Source organism: Oryzias latipes, chromosome 15, assembly GCF_002234675.1.
Source record: "Oryzias latipes chromosome 15, ASM223467v1".
Taxonomy (NCBI): domain Eukaryota; kingdom Metazoa; phylum Chordata; class Actinopteri; order Beloniformes; family Adrianichthyidae; genus Oryzias; species Oryzias latipes.
Genome location: NC_019873.2, coordinates 4883546 through 4909210, shown reverse-complemented (window position 1 = coordinate 4909210; position 25665 = coordinate 4883546). Strand labels below are relative to the sequence as shown.

Genomic DNA, 25665 nt, shown 5'->3' with positions numbered 1-25665 from the left:
AGTGGGACCGCTGCTTCCACTACGGTGTTTGTTGCTGCCATGCAAGAACAAGCAGCACTTTAAGACGAGTATTTCAGGCAACACTGAAAGACAAGACGTAATTCACAAAGACATAAAAGTCCTATGACATCTGGCCTGACACCTTTTCATCCCTGCAAAACACAAACTCTCATCGAGTACTTTTGTCATGTTTGTTCATTCGACATCTAATGACACTTGTTAGAAGACAAAACTAAATCCTTGGTAACGACATTGACGATTTGTTTTAGGACAATAAATCTTGAGTATCTTGAGTTACTGGAGCTTGAAAACATCAAATTTTAAGAAATATATCGGACAAAATATGTTTTTACTGTATTTTTGAGCAAATGTTTTCTTTGTTAACTTTAAAAAACTACGTCCAGATGTCAGCCCCTAAAACTACTACTATGATTTGTAAGAACTGTGTGGTTTTTTTCTAAGACACACAGCTTAATTTGGGGAAAATTGACAGCTTCATTTAACTCATAATTTACATATTATTTTAAGGACATGTTAATATATTTAAAGATGTAATTCTAGTGTTCCTTTTAGATTTGGGGGATTTATAAAAATACAACTACTTTAAAGACACAAAACTCTTTTTTTGCTCATTTTAAGACATAACTTAATTAACAGCTAATGCTATTTGTCCTTAATTTAACCAAATCATGAGCCTCCCACCACTGTTTGCTGTTGCTTTTTAAACATTACAGAGTTATAGAAAGAAAAAAAAGCGGCTCAGCTGTGATCAGAAAACAGCAGATCATCGTCAAGATGCTAAAATGGATCATCTCTGTCATGTTGTTTACGTTGAAAGGATTATTTTCTTCTTTGACAGCAAACCTCTTCATGTCCTCTCTAACCGCATCCATAAACCAGCTCCATGGCTGAGGGTCCGCACCGACACTGGGGGGTGGGGGCATAAACCCCCTCTGTGTTCCTGAGCACATCTCAGGCCTGAAGAGCAGAACTAATCTGAGACACTCGGGTGTGTGACCTTGATTTGACCTGAAGGTGTCCTTCCTCTTAGCATTACTTGATATGAAACTGTATTTATGCTTAAAAAAGAGAGAGGATCAGTGTGAGGCTCTTCCTGTCTTATCTGCAGCTTCGGGACTCGGAAAATCTCACTTTCTCTTAAAAAACATCACCAGAGAAATTCTCTGCACTTGAAACCGTTTACTGTCACCTCCCAAACGCTTCATCAACGGCCTTTCCCATGTGGAACACCAGCTCCTCTCCTCTGCTCCTCACTCCTCATTGGAGGGAGGGGGGGTCTTTAAAAGAATAATTTAAATAAATAAAACTAAAAAACGAATCTTTCAGTTGTAAATGTGGATTTAAGATATTTTGGGATTTGTTGGTAATATGTTAAAAGATTCTAATTAGTTCCAATAAAGAGAAAAGATGAGAGCAAAACAGCAGAGTGTGACTGTCACATGCTGTCATCAGTGGGACGGGCCAGAGGAGATGAGAGCAGGCCTCTCCTGGTTTCTACAGTTCTTCTCTACGCGGGTTCTTTCAGTCTTCTGTGAAAAAGCACTTTGGTTCTGCTCAGAATTAGCATTTACATCCTGGGGCCCATTAAACAGAACAGGAGGAACGCTCCGTCTCCTCAGAGGAGTCCAGCAGCTCTGGTACACAAAGTCCTCACATTCAGCTCCACTCAGACATGCTGCTCCTGCAGGACTTCTCTGTCAGCGGAGGTGATCTGCTGCAGATCCTGACCTGCACCCCAGTCTGCCCAGGCCTCTGCCTGAGGTCCTGACCTCTTCACCTTCCCCTAAGTTGCTCTGGAAACTTCTGGGCTGGACTGAAGTCTCTGCTCGCCGCTGCTCGGCGCCTCCACGCCCGCAGCCACACGCCGAGCTTCAGGGGATCGTGTCTTAGCCTACCTGTGGAAGATCTCCGTCTGCGGCGCTGCCGGTGATCTCTCAGAGACTGGCGGGTTCTGCGGGGTTATGCGGGTGGAGGAAACGCCAGCAGCCAATCCCAGAGAGGAGCCAAGCAGAGCCCTGACGCCACGGGTTGAACTCGCCTGAGAGGAGAGGAGAGGGGAGGAGAGGGGAGGGGAGGAGAGGAGAGGAGAGGAGAGGAGAGGAGAGGAGAGGAGAGGAGAGGAGAGGAGAGGAGAGGAGAGGAGAGGAGAGGAGAGGAGAGGAGAGGAGAGGAGAGGAGAGGGGAGGAGAGGAGAGGAGAGGAGAGGAGAGGAGAGGAGAGGAGAGGAGAGGAGAGGAGAGGAGAGGAGAGGAGAGGAGAGGAGAGGAGAGGAGAAGGGAGACCACAGGAGTCCACTGAAGGTCACTGCTGAAGGTCTCCCGGTTCAGCTGCTAACCCATGTGGGAGAAAACTACATCCGAGGAATAATACCACCTTAAATCTTAAGGTGGTAATTTTTTCTGCTGATGCAAAAACTTTTAGGTAACTTTGTATGGAATTTTATGGAAGAGGATGATGGGCATGGAGAAAGGAAAAAAAAGGGCATAGAAACCTAATCCTCTTCTGCAGATGTTGGACGTCCCAAGAAAATGAAAGATTAAAAACTGAAAATGTACAACATCTTTAAAATATATCAAAACACAATCAAGTGAAAAACTAAACAATATATTGACAGAATTTCCAATTGTTGTGTACATGCATATATACACACATAGGCTAGATTTTGTATTTAGTTTGACCCATTTTTATTCATTAACCATTTTAAAAATTAATTTAAGATAAAATTATATAAATACATATAAGTTAAGCTGTACATTGATGAATTTGTGATTATTATCTGTTGTTCTGCATTTCTTCCTTCTACTAATTTTTTTTTTTTTGTTAATTTACTAAATCATGTTGTGTTTTTTGGAATAACAAAATAAATGTTTAGATGAATCCATATATGTTTAATGATCTGTTTAATGTAGCCCACTGTGATCTGAAGAGTGGAACCTGAAAGAACATTGCAGCAGCTAGAACAACAACAGTCAGCATGAATTATTAAAAAGGCCGTTTCTGTGTCTGAAGTGGACGTCCAGCCTTGACTCAACCCCTGCATACATGGCTCTGGTTGCAGCTTTTGCAGCTGTGCAGTCTCTTTATCCGGGTTTCAACAGCAGGGATGCAACGTTTCCAGATGTGCAGCATGCCAAGAGAAAAAAACTGTTTCAGTCTTCTGAAAGCTTTTTTTTTAAAAGAAAGAAGCACTTGTTCGTATTCTTCTGTCCAAGTCAACACCAGTGAAGAACTTGTGTAACATTATTTTGAAATGTTATGAAAACAGGAATGCTCTCAATAACCTCCAGCTTTTGCAAACAGGAACCGTCAGTTGTGCGCAGCTGCCTCCAAATATGGTCTGAATACGAACCGCAGTGGAGCCGGTTTACGCATAAAAAACAAAAGCAAGAAACAATCAAACGGGGGGGGGGGGGGGAGTAAATAACAGACTGCTTATTTTTTAGTCAACTCGAAGCTGCATTTCTTTTTACCAGACTGCCCACCTCCCGCCCGCCCTTATTCGGACTTCCTAAACCAGATCTACAGGAAGAGGGCTCCCTCTGCTGGTCAGAAGTAGCCATGACATGTCACCATGATGTTTAACGTCCCACTCCGATCCTCTTCTGGTCTATTTTCAAAGTGTTTCCAGTTGTTTAACTTAATTTAATTATAATTATGCCTTTTTTTTAGCCACAATTAAAAACTAACTAAAAACTGTATCATTTTCTAGGGCGTTGTTTCTGCAGAGCGGCAGGAGTCCATCAGAAATTCATCTCTGAGTTGTGGGCAGGACTGTTGGCGTGGAGCAACCCTGTCCCCACTTCCCATCATCCACCGGTTTACATGCTTTCCCGCTAGTTCACAGCCCCTCACAATCCCAACTTAACATAACCGGAGCAACAATAATGGTGAGGAATATTGGAGTTATCCAGCTGTACAGTTTCTCTTACCTCTGGCATTATGAAGGCATTTCTGAGCACAGAACTGCCGCTAACTGGATATTTTCTATTTTCCTAACCATTCTCTGTAAACCCTAGAGATGGTTGTGGGTGAAAATCCCAGTAGAAATGCTCAGACCAGCTCGTCTGGTACCAACAACCATTCCACATTCAAAGTCACCTTTCTTCTCCATTCTGATGCTCAGTTAGAACTGCAGCTGATCGCCTTGAGTTGCTGCCATGCGATTGGCTAATTAGAAATATACAGTAATGAAGTTGGACAGGTTAATAAACTGTATTTTCTTTTGTTATTGGCTGTTGTCTTCCAGGTTGTCATAAAATCCCTTTGCCTCCTCATCAGTCAGACTGCAGCTCTCATGCCCCCCCCCCCCCCCCCTGCACAGCATTTATGAACTTCCTCCTTCCTGCAAGCTTTTATCATTATCAAGACTTTCCCCCCGAAAATGTTTTCAAAGCCCAACAGAAACTCTAGAAAAGTTTTTTTTTTTTTAATTGTTCGGTGTAAAAACACAGAATGTGTTTTTAAAATGTGAAATCTTTATTTTCAAAGCAGAAATATTTACATGTAACCAACGATGCTGCAGAATTATCTGCCACTAAAAAAACAAAATGAGAACATTGAGGAAATTATATATTTTCCCTCCATTTTCTGATTTTTTCTTTTCAAAACTTGCTTGATCTGGACGGACCTCTGCTGCTGTACTGTAAAATAATCAAGCTGGAGGTCTTTGTCGGCTGGTTAAACACAGAGGGGGCTCAGTGAAGAGTCAGCGCTGAGGGGGGGGGGGGGGGGGGGGGGGGGGGGGGGTTTGGGAGCGATCAGACGCTCCTGGTGGTCAGACACTGGTTGACCACCTCCAGCAGAGAGGAGTTCTCCAGAGCAGCAGCCACTCTCTCCTTGTCTGCCAGCTGCTTGTTCACTGCAACACCAGGACAGAGCGTTTCATGAAACCGTCCACAGCTGAACATGCGGGTGGGGTGGAGTGCGACTCTACCTGCAGCCTCTGAGGCGTGGGTTCCTGGAGTGATGTGGACGTCAATCTGGGTCAGGAAAAATCCACACGTTTCAATAAAAAAAAAGCACAGATGAGATCTTATTTGTAGGTAAATAATAATCAGAACCAACCTTGAACCTGTTGGGAAGAGAGCGCAGGAGCTTGACTTTGATTGACAGGCCGATCAGCGTAGCCATGCTGCAGTGGGGGATGGTGGGCGTGAACTCCACGCTCACGGTGCTCTCTGCATCGTTGACCTGAGGACACAGCAGTACGTTAGACCACACCCCTCTGGATAACATGGCATTGAAAAAAAAATGATATCCCATGATCCTCTGATAAACAGCTGGATCAAAGTTTTTCCTCTGCCTGACATGACCCAGAGAACAGAAAACAATCTGGGCGTGTGGCCCGCACCATCACGCTACCACCGCCATGTCTAACTGCAGCTTTGAGAGCTCCGACATGCTGGCTGCATCTGAGGCCAGCAGCAGCGTGAAGCAGAACATGTTGGCCTGTAAGCCTGGATGACACAAAGCAGGTTCATTCAGAGGATGAGCGTCAGGATAAACGTGAAGAACCCATTCAACTTCAGCCGGGTGTCATCCTCACATGTGACTGCAGAAGATCAAACAGCTATCTCTAAAATGTCCATTTTTTAAAGCTCTGTCTTGTTATGGGAATCGGGTTTTAGATTCCTTCAGATATAGACTGAGAGGAGAAACTTACAATACAAAAAAACAGACAGTAAAAAAACCAAACAAGAGCAAAACATTCTAAAAAACTGCTAAAGTAAGAAAGTCTCTCCAACAAAGCAAATAAAGACATTATAATAAAGCTGTAAAAGTATGAGAAGTTGTCATTTTACAACTTTTAATTCTACTAAAACAATGTTGACTTGCTAAATGACGTAGTATTTACTTATTTGTGGAACCACTCACTTATAATGTCTATCAGACTGAAACACAATTTCTATTCTTTTTGTTGTTTCTATTGTCGTAGTTGTCTTAGTATTTTATTCTCATAAAATAAAGACCTTTCTTGAATTTCTTTGAGTTTGTTCTGGTAAAAATGTTTTTCAGCTTTACATGTTTTACTTGACTCTAATACTTTGTTGTTTGTCTTTGTTTCATTTCACTGCATTTAAAAACATCCCATTTTAAAACGGTGGTGTTTTCATTCACTATGGATCAGCTCACGTGATGAAGATGAATGTTGTTTCTCACTATTTCCTTTATGGTGCCACTTGATGGACTGGACCTGTACAAACAGGAGGATGGAACGAAGCATCTGGATTCTTAGAGTCTTACTCTTCAGTGGACATGGAGTCAGATGTTTCCAGGGGTGTGACGACAACCGCATCACTGCACCTTTTTTTTTGGAGGTTCTGCATATGGTGTGTGATTGGAACTATAAAAAACAAGTTCATCTTTGCTGATAATTTCCCTTTTCTGCTAGTTCTGTGTTCAGACTTCAAGGGCTTCTGGGGGAGGGAAACCTTTTTTTACTGTTATTGCGGTTAACCGCGACACCGCGCCCCCTGCTGGTTCGTCACCGCGGTGATCAAAAATCCCACACCCTCACAGCTCTAGACGTTCCTCTGTGGAAAAACGTCCCCGGATGAAGACTCATACCTGGACTCGGACCTGTTCCACCACGTTGAGCTCCTCCAGGGACAGAGGATGCTCCGGGTCGCTGATGGATCGGATCAGATGTGGACAATAGTTAAGGAACACAGAAGCAGAAAGGAACACGTCTGCAAACCCAAACCAAACTTTGCTTTTGAATGATTTAACAAAACCCCTTCTAAAACAAACAGAACCGGGCCTGAATTATTTTATTTATTTATTTTTTTACTTGTCCTGTCCAACAGCTAGGCAGGCAGATGAGAGCTGAGGGCCTCTTGTGTTGGACATATTTTACTTTAACAAGAGGGGTTATTAATCTTCAGATAAACCAAAGGTATGTCTGAATAAACCCCTTTTGTAATTGAGGCCAAACTTTATTAATTTCAATCATGTTTGAAAATCTTTGGTGTTGGACCGGACGGAAAAGGAAAGAGGTGAAGAAGAGAGAGGGACGTTAGAGAGGGGGGGGGGGGGGGGTAGGAGGGTGATAATAGGAGGGGAAGGGGGGTAAGACCATGAAGCAGCATAGAGCAACAAGTTTACTGGTTGTTAATCATTATGGTAAGGTTCAAATGTAGTACAAAAAGGGCGGGGCCTGTCCACACACAGTCAAATGTTATAAACACACCTGCTAGCTGCAAAAATGTCCACCTGTCGACATGTACACAAAACAGATAGTGTTCACACGCATACTTATGCCTTAAAACCAACTAGTGTGAAATATTTCAGTCATTCAATCGTGCAAACTATTAGCCCAAAGGTGAGCTAACACCTGTGCTCAGGTGAGTGTTTATGTTCTGCTAAAATGGATGGTGGAACGTGACAAGAAGGAGGGAGAGTGCCCAGCCATCCCCACCCCAAGACCCCCACCGCAGCAGCAGCGGCAGCCGAAATCCCCCCAACGCCACACGGGAACCGGCAGGGAACAACCGCCGCCCGGGCGACCAAGCCCGCCACCCAGGCCAGGGCCAGCAGGACCGCCGCAAGGCCCCCAGAGCCAGAGAGCAGGGAGGCACGGAGGGAAAGAGAGAGAGCGCCGCCCCAGCCCAACCAGGAGAGCAGCCCCCCCCGCCGCGCCGGGAGCGCCCAACGCAGGGCCCCACCGGAGAAGGACGCCCACAGCCCCAGACGAGCACCCCACCACCACCCAGGAGTTCCGGGCATCCCCCCGCCCCTACCCCAGGTACGAGCCAGGACCCCCCAAGGCAGACCCGCTCCGCACTCCAGGCAGCCATCCGCCCGGCCCACGGTTGGTCCAGGGAGGAGCAAGGCAGGGGCCCGCCGCCCCCGCCCAGGAGGGGGGAACCCCGGGGAAAAAAGGGCGGCCCACAAGGGGTGTTATAAATATGGCCCGACCAGGCTCGGCCATGTTGGAAGTTTGGCGGGGCCCAGCGCTCAGGGGCAAGGACCAGGACCCACCCCCCAGGGACACGAACACCCCCGGCTCAGGTGTAATATGAACCCCCCCACCGTGCGGAGAGAGCACCGCCGGGCCCAGGGAGCCAGCACCCAAGGGACACGGCCGCCATCGCCAAGGGGCCCGCACCCCCCACCAGGGAAGGGGCAGGGGACAGATGGACCCAGGTCCCACCTTCCTTGCAAAATGTGTGTATGTGTGTTTGAAAGGGTGTGTGTGTGCATGTGTGTGTGTTTATGTTGGAATGTATATATTGAAGGGGGAGGGGTGTGTGTACTAAGGGGGGTGCAGTTAAAATTGGCGAGAAGGGCACTAAGGGGATCTCCTAATCATCATCTCCTGATTACTCACAGTGATGTCCCCTCACCCTCCCCACCAAGGGGCCCTAAATGTCTAAGGTGCGGTTAAAATTGGCGGGTAGGGTGCCAGGAGGACATCTGCTGCTTGCTGGCAGTGATGTCCAAGCACCCCCCCTACCAAGGACCCTACATGTCTAAGGTGCAAATAAAACCGAAAGAGGGGGGGCCCACTCCGTACGGCAACCATAGGAGGGGGGCCACTGCCAAGTAGCCCCCCCCCCAAGGCGCATCGCAGGCTAGACCCCCCACCCCCTCACCCTAATATGAGGTTATATGAGGAAGGGGGTAAGTTGGGGACAGCTGGTAGACTGTCCCCCAGTGGTCAAACAGCTGTCCCCCAGCCCCCCCCCCAGCAAAGGGGCCAGGGCCACCCAGCCCAGGTGCCCCACCCCCGGAGGCGCCGACACCCCAGGCCCAGCACCACCCACCCCACAGAGAGAGAGAGGAGCCAGAAAGCGTCACCCCCCCCCCGGAGCAAGCCCAGGCCCCCACCCCCAAACGCCGGCCCTAGAAGAGCCCTGGTCAGGCCTCGACGGGACCGAGGCAGCCAACCGGCCGGGGAAACCGCCGATGGCCTCAGCGGAGACCCCGACCCGTCAACCCCCCCCGGGCCTGAATTAAACTTATGGCTCCATGAGAAAAAGACTCGAAATAGTTGGAGTAAAGAAAAAAAAAGATTCTGCAAGTTGTGCCACCTAAAGAGATGAGTTTAGACTGTATTGTTCATCAACTGAGAGAGACAGAATCTACAAAACAAAGAGGGAAAAATAAATTCACAATATGATTTTTAAACAATGTATTTGTATAATGAAATGTGTTCCACTTGTTACCTGTATTAACTGGTGATCTGTATAAAAAAATACCTGTCCACACCCTTAAACAGTCAGACTGAGACCTCTCCATTATGGATAAGACCAAAGAGCTGTCAAAGGACACCAGAGACACAATTGTAGACTTGGAAGAAAAACTGGAATGAACCAATCTACAATAAAGAAGCAGTTGATTGTAGAGTAAATAAACGCCACTCGCTGTGTTTGAGGGTGAAAGAATGCTGGGTTGAGTCCCAAGCATACCATACCCACTGTGAAGCATGAGGGTGAAACCATAAAGAGGACAGGGGGACTGATCCATATGAAGGAAAGGATGAAGTCAAGTGAGAACGTGAGCGAAAACCTCCTGCTATGAGTGAAAACGCCAAGGATGATACATGGATGGCTCTGAGGATCCCAAACACATCACCCAGGAAACCAGCAGATAAAAAGCTTTTGAAGGTTTTGGAGGGATCTAGCCCGTCTCTGGACCTCAGTCCAACAGAGAATCTGTGTTTTCCAGCTACAGCTCCACATCATCACATCAGCTCTCGAGAAGATCTGCATGGAGGAATGGGCCAAAATAGCAGCGAAAGTTTGTTCAAATCTCATGAAAATCTAAAATGTTTGACTTCTGTCATTCAAAACCAGTTATGAAGTATTGGAACAAACTTTAATTATTGACTAAATGCCTATTTTCTGGATCATTAAACAAATAAATTATTTAAAAATCAAACTGTGTGATTTCCTGCCTTTTTTTACATTCTGTCTCTCACAGTTTAATTGTAGCTATAATAGACCTCATCTTTTATAGTATGACAATTTAAAGAATCCCCCCTCCTTACGCTACAACAAAACAACTGTTTCTCACTGTTTTTGCTGACAATTTGAAGAATTTAACTGTTTAAAAAACCCACATTGACGAAAATGGTGTTTTTAACACATTATTGTGGCTTTTTTCTCATGATGGAGGACATATATAGAGAAAATTAAGCTCAATTGCACGTTTCTGAATAATTCTATACTGTTTGGAAAAGATCGTATTTGTGATGTGGAAAATACGCGGGCCATGCCACAGTCCTCCTGCTCTGCTCCATTCTGATGCACCTGCAGGTCTGCGGGGGGGGGGGGGGGGGGGGGGGGGGGGGGTCAGGCTCAAGTCCCGGCTGGGTTTTCCTCCAGGAAGTCCAGCTTCCTCCCACCGTCTAAAAACATGCTTCATAGGTTTATTGGTCACTCGAAATTGTCCCTAGGTGAGAATGTTAGTGTGTGTGATTGTGGCCCTGAGACAGACTGGCGACCTGTCCAGGGCGTCCTTTGCCGTCACGGGATAGGCTCCAGCAGTGACCCCGTAAGGGACAAAACAGGTTTGTTTGTATGTCTTTGTTTTCCTCGTCTGAGCTGGACTCTGGATCTAAACTGTTCGACTAGAGAGCTTCATTATTACTCACCAGGTTTGTTGTGAGTGGTTGTAAGCTAGGGGAGAGCATGTAAACAGATGGATGACGGGGAGTGGAGGGGGGCTTTTTCCATGCCAACAGTCACATTTCTAATGAACTCCTGCTGCCGCTCTGAAGAAACTACGTCCCACAAAACGACACAGGTTTTCTGATTTTGTTTAAGAACAGTATAATCATTACTAAAAACCCACTGGGGACGTTTCAAAACAGACCAGAGGATGATCGGAGTGGGACTTTAAATGTTTTCAAGCTCCAAACCGCCCTTTTTATCAGATTTGTGGAATATATATGCCAAACTTTGTCAAATTGTGTAATCTTAAAATAAGAAAAAGAGATCCTGAGATTTCGTACAAATACCAGGGATTGTAACTAAAACGAATATTGTATTAAGTTGGTGCTTTTAAATTAAAAAGGATATCAAATATTTCCCGGTCGTCGATGGGATCATGGACGTCTTCGTCCTCGTCGGCCGCCGTCAGCTGCCTTTCCCCGGACCGCTGGAAGATGACGGGGTTAGCGTTCTCCAGCTGAGACCCTCCGGACATTTTTCACTATGTTCGTCAATCAGCACTAAACATTCAACTGCCCATGTATGCAGGCGGAGTCGTGTTGCTTTATTATGTCGACCTTCTCACAGAGCACTTCCGGGTATGACGGATAGCAGCAGCGGACAAAAAGCCTGCGAGGAAAATTAAAGTAACAAATGCTGAATGATTTTGTCCTAAGACCATCAGCAAACCCACTATTATTAGTTTAACGAATACAATTAATAACTTTGTTATTATTATTGCCTGAACTAAACCAATAAAAACGAATTTCGCAATGAGTTATCATAACTGCAATAGTACAGAATATCAGCTGAATACAATAACAAAATTAACTATGCTTTTGTTATCGGTCTAATTTCTACCAGTAGACAGACTTTTCATCATTAAAGCAGTGACAGTAATTGAGAATTATACAGTCAATGCATTAAAGGGAAACTTAAACCTGAAATGTAGATGCTATATACCGCCACCTGCTGGATGGGAGGGGATCAGACAGTCATAACTGGATCAAAGACGGAGGAGAAACTAAACTGTTAAAGTTCAACAGAGGCAAAGCCAGCCACTCTTTTCATTCACTCGTCATCCATCCCTCCATCTGTCATTAGTGTCCAATATTTATATATTGAATATATCCACTTTATTTATATAGCACTTTTTGAAATCCAGATTACAATATGCTGTACAATTAACATAAGACAGAATCCTGATTAAAAACAGTACCGGACGTAAAAATAAAACCCAGCACGAAACAGTGATAGCGTTAAAAATCAATAAAATCATAAGTTTAAATTTAAGAACCAGTGAAATCATTAAACGCACGCATATAGAGGTGGGTTTTTAAAAGAGATTTAAAACTGGTAGGTACTCAGTGAGCCTGATCCCTTGAGGGAGACTGTTCCAGAGTTTTGGGGCTCTTATAGCAAAGGCTCTGTCTCCCATGGTCTTCAATCTGCATTGTGGGATTGTTAAAAGGCCTTTTGCTGAAGATCTAAGATTGCGTCCAGGTACATAAGGAACAAGCAGAACAACCAGATACTTAGGGGCCGGACAGCAGAGGGCTTTAAAAACAATCATTAAAATCTTAAAATCTATTCTAAAATGGACTGTGAGCCAGTGCAGAGACGCTGAAACTGGAGTGATATGATCTCTCATTCTGGTTCCAGTTAGGAGTCTGGAGTTGATACACACTCTGCTGTGAAAGGCATGTGTAGAGTGCGTTACAATAGTCCAAGTGGGAACAAATTAAAGCGTGAATTACCATCTCGAGACATTTTTTTGATAGGAGAGGGGTTATGCTCTCCTATCTATTTTTTTACATAATATTTTAAGTAATTCATCTTTGTCATGTGCTTTATTGATACTTCAGGATTCTTAATTTATTACATGAGAAATCATATAATAAAATGGTTACGGTAGAACAGGGGTGGGATTATATAAATTCGCTTCCTTCCACTTTCAAGCAATAATTAATTTTATGTCTAATTATCCCAAGTTTGATACGTCATTGTGATTGCTTGAAATATATGGAGTGATATTTCTGCCACCAAGTTGCACACAAAACTTTCTATGTTGCACACAAAACTTTTTAAGTTGCACACAAAACTTTCCATGATGCAGGTGAAAATTTTGTTTTGCTTTCAAACTTTTTTTTGCTTTCGAAAACGTATTTTTTGCTTTCGAAAACGTTTTTTGCGTTTGCAAAACACATGTTTTTGCGTGCGTTGTGTCAAATCTCGCTTTTGTCTTATCTTTGATTTTACTGCCCACTTTGAGCGCGACTTAGCGTGATATGACTGCCACTGGTATGGAGTTATTTCAGTCTCAATAATCAGAAATGCACACAACCGGTTTTACAAATACACACGCTCCGATTCACAAATGTCATTTTATGCAAACGTGAAAAATAAATTCGGAAATACACACCCTGTGTTTCACAAACACACACATTGTGTTTCACAAATGCACACTAAATGTTTTACAAATGCACAATAAGTGTTTCTCACAAATGTGCACACTGTTTTTCACAAAAACATTTTAGAAATTCACAATAAATGTATCAGAAATGCACAGTAAGTGCTTCACAAACGTGATTTTTAGTTACACATGTGGTGTGAACTCACAGATCATGCTGCACACGTGTTTGGGATCAGATGAACAGCAATAATAGGCAAAAGAATTATGGCTCACCATAGTAGACTCAACGTATATAACAGAAGAGGCATTTTTAACTTTTATTATCATTTTGACAGTGTCTTCTGTTTTAGAACTTGTCCAAAGTTAAAAAATATTGGTCATAAAAAATGCTATTTTCTCTTAATATTTCAACAATTAGTGACTAAAATAAAACAATAGTTCAGATACAAATCTTAAAAAGTGTTGCTTCCCTGCTGGACGGAGTCGGAGCTCTGATATGTTTTTTTCTGCTGCAGACATTTTTAACACGTTGGTCGCTACACTGACATAAATAAATACAAAACTCTGCTCCTTCTGGGTTTTATTCTGAAAGAAACGGGTCAGAATGGTTGAAAACGGCAGAACCCTGTACGAACAGAACCGACACAAAGTCCAAAGTCCATGTCTGCCTCAGAGTACCGTCAATATGAGATAGAGACACTTGATTGGTTAGAATCTGGACCAATCAGCAGGCTGTTCGATGGCAGCTTTGTCACGTCAAACCGAAACTTAACTCAGCAAAGATAGAAAAAAAGTGAGATGACACACAACGCATGCAAATTTCTTTTTGGCGATGCCAGTGGCAGTCATATCACGCTAAGTCCCGCTCAAACTGGGCAGTAAAATCAAAGATAGGACAAAAGCGAGATTTGACACAACGCACGCAAAAACATGTGTTTTGCAAAAAACGTTTTCGAAAGACAAAAAAAGTTTTTGAAAGCAAAAAAAAAATTGAAAACAAAAAAAATATATTAAAGCATAATAATAAATTATTGAAAAGCAAATATTTAATATTTTCACCTGCAACTTAGAAAGTTTTTTGTGCAACTTAGAAAGTTTTGTGTGCAAATTAGAAAGTTTTGTGTGCAAATTAGAAAGTTTTGTGTGCAACTTGGTGGCAGAAATATCACTCCAAAGAAATAAACCACTTCAAATCAAATAAAAATTAAAGCCACAAGCGGCGTTGTATGGCCCGCAGACGCAACCCGCCTTCCACCGTTGATGCTCAAAAAAAAGTTTCGAGATGACCGCTGAAAATTCCAACGACAAGCTTACGATTGAATCCAGTGGTAAAGGTGTTTTTTATAGAAAATTCAAGATGGCGGCCTTTTCCCGAGGTCAAAGGTCGACAAAACTCCAGAGGTAGTTGTGGACTTGCTCTTGCAAAATGTGTGGGAAATTTCGTGAAAATCCCTGGAAAAAAAGTTCATATTGTGTAAAAACGCGAAAATGGCGAGATTGCAGACTTTGGCGCAAAATGGCCGCCAAACCGTAGGTGGTGTCGCCATCCCGAAATGATTTCAAAACTTCCTTTGGATATCGCGGACAAAGGTTTATTGGTTTTGTTTGTCAATCCCTAAAAAAAAAAAAATTCAGAATTTAGTCGTTTTTGACGAGTCGGAATATTTTTTTGCGACGGTTTTTTGCTTACCACGCCCACATTCCTTCATCGATCTTGTCGTGCGTAACGTCGTTTTGTTCAGCGTGGGCCAGGGAATCGCATATTTCCTCTTCACGACATTCCGATAAAAAATGTGCGAGCTAGCTAAGATGGCAACGGTTGCGAATTCGCCACGCACACGCCGTTCAAAATCTACAACTTCTAATTCCAACATTTTGTCCACATCACCTTGCTATGGATGCCTAAGAAGTTACGAGACAATGGCAAAAAATCCGTAGGACGAGTTTTCGTTTATATGTGGCGCTAAAGGGGCTTTCTTTTTTAAGTGCAGGATGGCGGCCTTTTCCAAGGTCAAAGGTCAACGACACTTCTGTGGTGTTTGTAGACTGGAGCTGGCAGCAAGTGTGTGCAATTGCGTGAAATTCACAACAAAAGTGTTGTTTTCCCATATCGTGGGAAAACACAAAAATCACCAATTCTCAGAGTTCGCCACAAAATGGCCGCCAAGCCGTAGGTCGTGTGGCCATCCCATAATGATTTCAAAACTTCTTTGGGATATCCCCAACACGTGTGTTTGGGTTTCCCAACTGTATTTTGAAGTACATTTTGTTCGGCCTCACACGCTATTTTCGACCCATTCATTTTTTCGACGGGATCACTGGCCGTGATGTCATCGTCTTCGGGGGGGTGACGTCGACTTTGTGGAAAATTAATTTGCAATTTATCCCAGGTGTGTGCACGTTTTGGTCAAATTCTCGCTGAAAGGCGGCAAAGTCGTTCCAACTGTGAAAACAATATGGTCCTTGCAGTCAGTGACTGCTGCTGCGGGCCATAAAAATCCTGTATAATCTATGTATTTGCCAGAAACAAGATTTGACCACCGATTTAACATGTGTCTCCTATTTCAAATCAGTATCAAATATCACCCCCAGATTTCTGCAGCTTGTAGAAACATTGTTAGACAGAGACTCCAATTTCGAAGCCACACCATTTTGGGCCTCAACTGAACCAAAACTAATCACATCAGTTTTGTCCATATTCAACTGCAGAAAATTTTGGGCAATCCAGGTTTTAATATCAGCAATGCAGCAATTGAGATTCTTTAAAAGACCAAGGTCACCAGGTTTAAAGGATAAGTTAAGTTGAGTATCATCGGCATAAAAATGAAAATTAAGGTTATCTCGGCCAATTACAGTGGCAGCAGGTAAATTGAAAATAGCAGAGGTCCCAGTACCGAACCCTGGGCAACGCTACATGTCATTTACACCTTAGTTGAGCAAGAATTGCAGATGAAAACCTGTCCAATAAATAACAATAAAACCAGTTAAGAACTGTGCCAGAAAAACCAACCCAAGAATTCAGACGCTGAAACAAAATTGAGTGGTCAACTGTATCAAATGCTGCACTGAGATCTAAAAAAACTAAAATCGATCATTTTCCAGAGTCCACAGCAATTAAAAGGTAATTCATTACTTTCAGCAAGTCAGTTTCTGTGCTGTGGTTGGCCTTAAAACCAGTTTAGCTGCAACGCTAGGTTGTATTTTTTTTTTGTGTTGTTTTTTGTTTAGTTAAATAGGAAAACCAAAGCGGAACCTTTGTGGCGTGATGTGTTGTGCACGGACAATTCTAATGAGAACACAGGAGAGCTGGAAAAGACGTGTGAATCGCAAAGAAAAGAAGTTCAAGTGAAGTTAAGAGCTGTTAAAGTGTTTTGAATATTTGTTGTTCCTTCACGGACATCCCTCCCTCATTATATATGCGGCCAGCGAGGTATGTTTGTTTGTATTATTTATATTTCTGTGAAATGTCTATACAATTTATATGTGTATTTATTTGTTCTGTCAGTTTGACGGTGGAGTTGGCGAAGTTGGTGGAGTTGTTGAAGTTGTGGATAAAGAGCCAATAAATTCATCTGTATGAAGAACCGTGGTCCCGTGTTTCATGAGGGAGCGAAAAGTCAAACTCGGAGCCTGCTCATCAGCGTGACGTCACCAGACCGTCCCGCCAGTTCATCAAGACGGGAACTGCAGATAAGCTACAAAAAAAAAAACGCTTTTGCACCTGTGTTAGTTCGAGAAGATGTTCACAAGACGGATAAACAAGTGTTTGTTTTGAAGTGTGACAAAGACTGACATTTGACATTTGATAAGTTGATATATATAAGTTTCCTTTTAATTTTGTTATTGAAGTTTCTGGGTTTATGTTTGATTTAGATATGTAAGAAAATTCTGTTATATTGAAGTTAGAATAGGGATAACTACCATTTATAAATCAAAATGTTGAAACCTGATGAAAGGACTGAAAGCAATACAGAACATGCTGCAGAGCCAGAACCAGCAGACGTGGCTACAGAGCAACATGAAGAACCTCGTCGAAGTGAAAGAGCCCGTACATTAACAGAAAGGGGAAAAGTCTTTCAAAGAGAAAGGTTAGAGGGACTCATGCTACGTTTTGACACCATCTACGAACGATGGAAAGCCTTAACTAAGTTGGCTAAAAAATCTGTAATGAGACAGGATCCTAATGACATTCTGCAGGAACACATTAGTTCTGTAGAAAAGGAACTGTTAACACTAAACAGTGTGTATGATGAGTACAGATGTACAGATAGTCCACCTCATGACATGCGTCATAAGTTGGATAAGGCTGTGTCAGTAACCAAGATTGTAATCAAAAATGCACAGTCACAGACACGAGGGGAAAGGGAGGAGATTGTTTGGCCTGATGCTAGTTCAGTGTTCGCATCTTCAAGTTCTAGTGTTTCACTTCCGGTCTCTGACCACTCTAAAAGGACTTTGAGTCACTCTGTAGCATCCGCACTCAGTAGACAAGAAGCAGCAGCAGAGTATGCAGCCACACGGGCTGTGTTGCAGATTATGGCTGAGCAAGAGTGTCGTAGAGAAGAGTTGGAGAAACTTGAGGCTGAGAATAAGTTAATAACAGCAGATCAAGAAACTGCTGCTTACACTCGTCGCCTTGAGAGAGAAAGAGAAGAGACTGAACGTAAAATCATGAAGGAAAAACAAGAAGCTGCTCTTTTAAGGAGACAACAAGAAGAGAATGTTGAGAGAAAGCGTTCTGTGGAGAACTTGAAAAGAGAGGTTGAGCGTTTAGAAGAACTTAAAAGGTTACATGCAGCTAAAGCAAGGCTTAAGGTGTATGATGAAAATGAGTTTCATCCAACACAAGCAGTACCTGCGTGTCCTGAAGTAACTCATCTGGATCAAGGAGTTAGGAAACAGTCTGTGAATCAATACGCTGACACAGCTCCAAGTTCAAAGGGTGACTCTCAGAAAGACACAGTGGAGCTCGTGAAAGTCTTAGCTGAGGCGTTGTCTGCAAACAGGTTACCCATACCAGAACCAACCATTTTCAGTGGGGATGCACTGAAGTTCAGCCATTGGAAATCATCCTTTCAGACATTAATTGAGAGAAAAAACATTCCAGCAGCAGAAAAGATGTTCTTTCTTCAGAAATATGTGGGAGGAGCAGCGAGAGAATCTTTAGAGGGCTTTTTTCTAACTGGATCAGAAGCATCTTATGAGAAGGCATGGAATTTGTTAAATGAAAGATACGGCGAACCATTTGTTATAGCAAAGGCGTTCCGAGATAAGTTGCATGCCTGGCCAAAAATAGCACACAGAGAAAGTTCAGATTTGAGGAAGTTTGTGGATTTTTTGCGCAGTTGTGAGTCAGCGATGGTTGAAAATGAGAATCTTAATGTTCTCAACGATGCAATCGAAAATCAGAAAATGGCAGCAAAACTACCTGATTGGTTGAGCACAGCGTGGAACAGAAAGGCCACAGAGTACCAACTGGAACACAGACGATTTCCAAAGTTCGGCTATTTTGTAACTTTCCTGACGATGGAGGCAAACATTGCTTGTAATCCTATAACATCTTATACTGCTCTACACCAAGATCAGTCGGATAAGAGTAAAATAAAGCCGCAAAACTTTGTATCATCCAAAGGTCAAACCATCGGGACAAAAAGCTTTACAACCAACGTTAGTGAAAGGAAGACAGACACATGTGGCTTTTGTAAAAAAGTAGGTCACTTATTACACAACTGTCGGAACTTAATCAGAAAGCCAATTGCTGAGCGTGTCAAATTCATACAAAGTGAGAAACTTTGTTTTGGGTGTTTAAATCCTGGTCATTATTCCAAATACTGCAAGAGTCGGATGACATGCAGTTTTTGTTCAAAGCGCCACCCATCGTGTCTACACGAAGAGCGCCCAAAACAAGAACAGCAGCTTCCTAGTGAGCAAGCTAAAGAAACTGTAGAGGTTAAGGAAAAAAGGTCACTTTTTACAGTGCAACCACAAGAAACAGATGTTTTCAAGGAGACTACATCTAACAGAGTTGTAAATGAGAAAAGTAGCACACAAACCTCAACAATAGTACCGGTCTATGTTTCAACACAAAGTGATCCGACAAAGGAAGTTCTTACTTATGCTTTGCTAGATTCACAAAGTGATTCTTCATTCATTTTGGACGAAGTAGTTGCTGGGTTAGATGTAAACTCAGAAAGGGTTAAATTAAAGTTATCTACAATGTCATCAAGGGCAACCATCGTGCCATGTGAAAGAATTCAAGGTCTACAAATCAGAGGACTGTCTTGTTCTAAAAGAATCACAGTGCCAGTAGTGTATACCCGGGAGTTCATCCCAGCTAATCATAAACATATCCCAACACCAGAAACTGCCAAGGCATGGCCTCATTTGGAGCATCTTGCTGAATATATCTCACCACAAAGGGAATGTGACATTGGTCTCTTAATTGGGTATAATTGCCCTCAGGCTCTTTTACCCAGAGAAGTTGTGTGTGGAGAAGAAAGCCAACCTTATGCACAAAAAACTGATTTAGGTTGGAGCATAGTGAGTTATGGTGATCCCTCGGAAATCAGAAGTGATGCAATAGGTGTAAGTCACCGCATTGTTGTAAAGCAAGTGATACCTGAAACCAAAACAACAGTGAAACTTAAACGTGAAGTACACTACGTGTGTAGGACTCAGATTAAGGAGATTGCCACTCCTGACGAAGTGCTTAAAATGCTGGAGTCAGATTTCAGTGAAAGAGTTGAAGAAGCAGCCTTTTCCCAGGAAGATCTTGATTTCTTAAGCAAATTAAGAAATGGAATCAAGCATAAATCGGACGGACATTTTGAGATGCCATTGCCTTTCAAACAAGACAGACCAAATTTACCAAACAATATGCAATATGTTGCTCAGCGTCTTATGAGTCTGACGCGAAGACTCCTGAGAGATGAAACATATTATGCAGATTATGTGTCCTTTATGGATGACATTGTTGCTAAAGGTGATGCTGAAAGGGTTCCAGCCGAAGAACTGGATAATCATCCTGCCTGGTATATTCCACATCATGGAGTATATCACCCTCACAAGCCTGGGAAGATAAGAGTTGTCTTTGATTGCTCTGCAAGATACCAGGATAAAGCGCTGAATGATTATTTACTTACTGGTCCCGAGCTCACAAACACGTTAGTTGGAGTTTTATGCAGATTCCGCAAGGGCCCAGTTGCAGTAATGTGTGATGTGGAACGTATGTTTCATCAGTTCCACGTAAAGCCTGAAGATCGAGACTATTTGAGATTCTTGTGGTGGGAGAGCAGTGATCTAAATTCTCCACCATCTGTCTTCAGAATGAAAGTTCATCTGTTTGGCGCAGCATCGTCACCAGGCTGTGCAAATTTTGGCCTTAAACACTTGGCCAGTGAAAGTGAAGGCAAGTTCAATAGCAGCACAGTTCAATTTATCCAGAGAAATTTCTATGTGGATGATGGACTTGTGAGTGTAGCATCTGAAGTTGCAGCAGTAGAACTTGTCAGGGAAGCAAGAGAATTGTGCAGTGGTGGCAAGCTCAGATTGTACAAGTTCATTTCCAACAGTGAGGAGGTGTTGAAATCAATACCAAAGGAGGACTGTGCTGACAGTGTGAAGGATTTGGATTTAGCCTTGAGACATCCCATAGTTGAGAGAGCTCTTGGGGTTCAGTGGTGTGTATCCTCTGATAACTTTCAGTTTAGGGTGACAATCAAAGAGCATCCTTTGACCAGAAGAGGGGTGCTGTCAACAGTAGCCTCCATTTATGATCCTTTAGGCTTTGTTGCACCTTTCGTCCTACGAGGGAAACAGATATTGCAACAGTTGTGTCAAGATAAAGTAGGGTGGGATCATCCAATGCCAGAAGAGCTCAAATCCCAGTGGGAATTTTGGCTCCGTGATCTTCAAAAACTGGTGAACATAAAGACCAGAAGATGTTTTATTCCTGAAAACTTCACAGACGTTCAGCAATATGAGTTACACCACTTCTCAGATGCCAGCGTAACAGGTTATGGCATTTGCACGTACCTCAGAGTAGTTGATAACTGTGGTAAGGTACATTGCTCACTTGTTCTTGGAAAGGCTCGCGTTACCCCAACTAAAGTAACTACAGTGCCACGGCTTGAGTTATCTGCTGCTGTGGTTGCAGCAAAGACCAGCTTCATGCTGAGGAAGGAACTTGAAATCAATGATCTCAAGGAGCATTTTTGGACTGACTCGAGGATTGTTCTTGGATACATCAATAATGATGCCAAACGGTTTCATGTTTTTGTGGCCAACAGAGTTCAAAAAATCAAATCAACATCAGAACCTGAACAATGGCGGTTTGTCCAGTCAAAGGATAATCCTGCTGACCATGCGTCAAGAGGCTTGACTGCAGATCAGCTTACTGCATCAAACTGGTTCAGAGGCCCAGACTTTCTGTGGGAAAGAAATCTTCCTGTTCCAGATGCTAAGGTGGGAGAAATAGATGACAGTGATCCAGAGCTTCGGAAGGTACAGGTGCTAAATGTAAAAGCTGAAGAGCAAAGAACATTGTTAGATCGCCTGACAAAGTTTTCCGACTGGAAAAGAGCTGTAAAGGCAATTGCTTGTCTCAAAAAATTTGCTAATCAGATCAACGGTGCTAAACCTAAACCTAAAGTGTATGAAGCTTCCAGCATTGAGGAACGGAAAGAAGCAGAAACATTTATATTCAGATTGGCCCAAGAAGAAGCGTTTAACAGAGAAATAAACAGCATAAAAAGGTGTAATGAGATAAAACCAAAGGACAAAGCCAGTCAGCTTTACAAACTTAGTCCATTCTTAGATGAACATGGTGTTCTCAGAGTTGGTGGACGTTTGACAAGATCATGTCTTCATCCTCACATCAAGCATCCAGTCATTTTGCCAAAGGCAAGTCATGTTTCGTCCTTACTGATCAAACATTATCATGAGAAGGTGCATCATCAAGGAAGGGGAATCACTCACAATGAGTTACGGTCCAACGGAATATGGATCATAGGGTGTAGCAGAGTAGTGTCCTCTCATATTTACAAATGCATCGTCTGCAGAAAGTATAGAAGAAACACACAAGACCCAAAAATGTCAGATTTACCTGAGGATAGGATGGAAATGTCCCCACCTTTCACTTATTGTGGGATGGACTGTTTTGGACCATTTTATGTAAGAGATGCCAGGAAAGAACTGAAAAAATACGGACTTCTCTTTACATGTATGTCTTCCAGAGCAGTACATATTGAGTTGTTAGATGATCTCACTACTGATGCTTTCATTAATGCTTTGCGTGCGTTCATTGCAATCAGAGGAAAGGTCAGACAGTTGCGGTGTGATCAGGGCACTAATTTCGTCGGTGCAAACAAAGAGTTTATGAATGCAATGAAAGGGTTGAATGGGGAACAGTTGAAAGAACATGGATGTGAATTCATCATGAATGTCCCATCAGCTAGCCATATGGGTGGTGTTTGGGAAAGGCAAATAAGAACCATTCGAAGTGTTCTGACCGCAATTTTGGATCAGTCTTCTAAAAGACTCGACAGTTCATCATTACGTACCTTTTTGTATGAAGTGATGGCTATTATCAATAGCAGACCTCTGTCAACAGACCACTTAAATGATCCAAGCTTTGAGCCCTTGACTCCAAATCATATACTTATGATGAAATCCAGTATAATATCGCCACCTCCTGGAGACTTTGTGAGTCAAGATTTGTACTTGCGTAAAAGATGGCGACAAGTGCAATATTTGGCCAATGTGTTTTGGACAAGATGGAAGAAAGAGTACCTTCTAAATCTTCAACAAAGACAGACATGGCAGAAGGATAAAAGAGACACTAAGGTCAATGACATAGTTATCCTTCAGGAAGATAACTCTCCACGCTGTAGATGGAAACTAGCCAAAGTAACAGAGGTGTACCCAAGTGCCGATGGTAGAGTTAGGAAGGTAAAACTGTTGCTTAGCAATTCTACCTTAGATGATACAGGCAAACGCTCTGCTAAACCTGTTTATTTAGACCGACCTGTGCAAAAGACAGTTTTACTGCTTGAAGCACAGTAATTGTAACATGGTTGACGCATGATTGTTCATATACTGTAAGTGATTGTAAAGACTGCAGATAAGTCATGTAAATGAAATCACTAATTTGTGATTTGGTGGGAGTTTAGCTGCAACGCTAGGTTGTATTTTTTTTTGTGTTGTTTTTTGTTTAGTTAAATAGGAAAACCAAAGCGGAACCTTTGTGGCGTGATGTGTTGTGCACGGACAATTCTAATGAGAACACAGGAGAGCTGGAAAAGACGTGTGAATCGCAAAGAAAAGAAGTTCAAGTGAAGTTAAGAGCTGTTAAAGTGTTTTGAATATTTGTTGTTCCTTCACGGACATCCCTCCCTCATTATATATGCGGCCAGCGAGGTATGTTTGTTTGTATTATTTATATTTCTGTGAAATGTCTATACAATTTATATGTGTATTTATTTGTTCTGTCAGTTTGACGGTGGAGTTGGCGAAGTTGGTGGAGTTGTTGAAGTTGTGGATAAAGAGCCAATAAATTCATCTGTATGAAGAACCGTGGTCCCGTGTTTCATGAGGGAGCGAAAACCAGACTGAAGCAGAGATTCACAGCAGAGTGTGTAAAGCTTACAGATAATAAAATAAATATGTGTCCACACTAACCTGTTCCATAAATGCAATTTATAAGTTAGATTCTAATTATTTTAATCATTTTAATCCTCAAAATCGCTATTTTGTGTATTTCCTGTTTAATTTCAGCGTGATGCTGTGAGCTCTGCTGCATGAGAGAGAGAGAGATCCTCTCAATCCTGAGTGAAGTCGGGTAGATTGTTCCTTTAGTTTACTCAGCGTATGCTAATATGTAAAGCTTTTATAATATGTTTACATTCTAGACATTTTTTTTCCATGTCTTCCCTTTCTACATGATAGGTCATGTATTTCACTTCAGATTTGTTGTGAAGCTGCACTGAAAAAACAGAAAAAGGCAGAAAAACAGCTGAGCTTTGTATGATATTACTATAAACAAAAGATCATTGGTTTTATGAGTGCATATATACGTTTTTGGAAGGATCTTTACTGTTGGTGTTGTGCAAAATTCCAGTTATAGAGAATTAAAAAAACAAAAAGTACTTTTTGGAGTCATCTCAGGTTATACTTGATTTAGCTCTTCATGCTTTATTTAACACTTCGAAGTTTTGCATCAACAAGAACAGGTTTTTAAAAAAATCAAACTCCTCTTTATTATGTTTCAAAATTTGCTTTTATTTTACCTAAATTCAAAAAAAGTAAAAATAATTTCCACTTTAGGTCATAATAAACTAACAAGTTAAACTACATCTGCAATAGTGTTTAAATATTTGTGTTTTTTTCACTTTCCTGTTTTTATTGTTCTCAATATTTGACTAACATCAGTGGTTGTTTGTAAAGTTCAATAGGAATCCATTATTTCATGTTTTTCTCTGACTGCAATGGTGAATGTAATATCATTAAAATAAGCTAAAGTTGGGCTTTCAAGGAAATCAGGAAGTAATAAATAAGGGATGATTAATTACTGCAAATTCATCGCTGATTCACATTTTGGTTGATTTTTTGTTGGGTCTGATAATTTTTAGGTGACTTTTAGGCTGGAAAACCACGACTATCTGGCAACACAGGCAGAGAATGAGTGATGATTCACAGCGATTTTTAAAAGGTGATCAAATGAAGCAGAGTGAACCGAGGTCTATGAAAAGAGGAAAAAGACAAAGAGACTTTTGTTGCCACTCTCCCAAAAGTGCTGGAAAACAGATAAAATAAGAAAAACAAGAGCAGAATTAAAAAAAAAGGCGTTTCTTTTGCTTCTTTAGTAAAAACCTGACAAATTAAAGAAAAGACAGAAAATGTTCATTTGTTCTTTCTAGGAAGTGAGGGATTAACACACTTATTAAATAAAATTTCATTTAATAAATGTGATATTTTTCCAAGTAACAATATTATAAATACAATTTTTTCATGTTTAAATTTAAACATTAAATTTTCATTTAAATTTGAAGTTCAGTTTTTTATCATATCATTTCGATTTTTGACATTGATGTTGTTTAAAAGTGGACCAGTAAGGAAGTTATTCGACATTTTACTCTATAGGTAAGGATTTAAAAAAAAAAACATCGCTGTGAGCGAGAGCTCCTCACATCCTCAAAAATTTCTCTTGAATATTTGAATGTTAAAACAGTTGAAGTTGAACAGACACATCCATTCATTAAAACTACATAAAAAAGATTTTATTAGAAAAATGTGCTGGTGTTTAAACTGCAGGTTAAAATGATGTTGATCAGCAGCAACATCTCAGCCGCTATGTTGTTCCATCAGTTTCATTCAATCACTGTCAGGGTTTATACTAATGCCTGAAATCCTTCAAAATGCAAGAAAAGGTTTAATTTAGCCTTCTCAAGGTCGGAGAAGTGCTTGAACTTTGGATGAGGTGCTTGAAAGTGATAGAAAAATCATTCAGGGAAATTATAAAAGCTTCCACTCAGGAAACAACTGCCTTTAATTACTTATCCTGCTGTTAAACCACAGTTT

The 25665-nt window shown here is 41.9% G+C and overlaps 3 protein-coding genes across 5 annotated transcripts in view; 1 reads left to right on the top strand and 2 right to left on the bottom strand.

Moving 5' to 3' along the window:
* The window catches only part of wipf1 (WAS/WASL interacting protein family member 1), a 32374-nt gene extending 30336 nt beyond the window's left edge, over window positions 1-2038 (bottom strand). The window contains exon 1 of one of the 2 annotated variants that reach the window (XM_023963368.1): window positions 1917-2038. The gene's annotated coding sequence lies outside the window, so the exon portion shown is untranslated. Of the gene's footprint in view, window positions 1-1749; window positions 1889-1916 lie in introns of those variants that run through there. The other variant, XM_023963371.1, reaches the window with a different exon arrangement.
* Window positions 2039-4476: 2438 nt separating this feature from the next.
* On the bottom strand, window positions 4477-11289 carry fam96b (family with sequence similarity 96 member B). Its single transcript, XM_023963617.1, has 5 exons — window positions 11046-11289; window positions 6589-6668; window positions 5086-5211; window positions 4955-5000; window positions 4477-4879 (listed from the first exon to the last, which is right to left on the bottom strand). The coding sequence occupies exons 1-5, from the start codon at window positions 11170-11172 to the stop codon at window positions 4779-4781; spliced, it is 480 nt and encodes a 159-aa protein (XP_023819385.1). The 5' UTR covers window positions 11173-11289; the 3' UTR covers window positions 4477-4778.
* Window positions 11290-16268: 4979 nt separating this feature from the next.
* LOC105357219 lies at window positions 16269-23659 on the top strand. 2 transcript variants are annotated; one of them, XR_002874799.1, is made up of 2 exons: window positions 16269-23505; window positions 23581-23659. XR_002874799.1 is itself a non-coding variant. In XM_023963563.1 (2 exons), the coding sequence occupies exon 2, from the start codon at window positions 17026-17028 to the stop codon at window positions 23149-23151; it is 6126 nt and encodes a 2041-aa protein (XP_023819331.1). In that variant the 5' UTR covers window positions 16269-16519; window positions 16595-17025; the 3' UTR covers window positions 23152-23659. The 2 variants fall into 2 exon arrangements, 1 of the variants encoding a protein (XP_023819331.1); XM_023963563.1 differs by having other exon boundaries at window positions 16269-16519; window positions 16595-23659.
* The last annotated feature ends 2006 nt before the right edge of the window (window positions 23660-25665 follow it).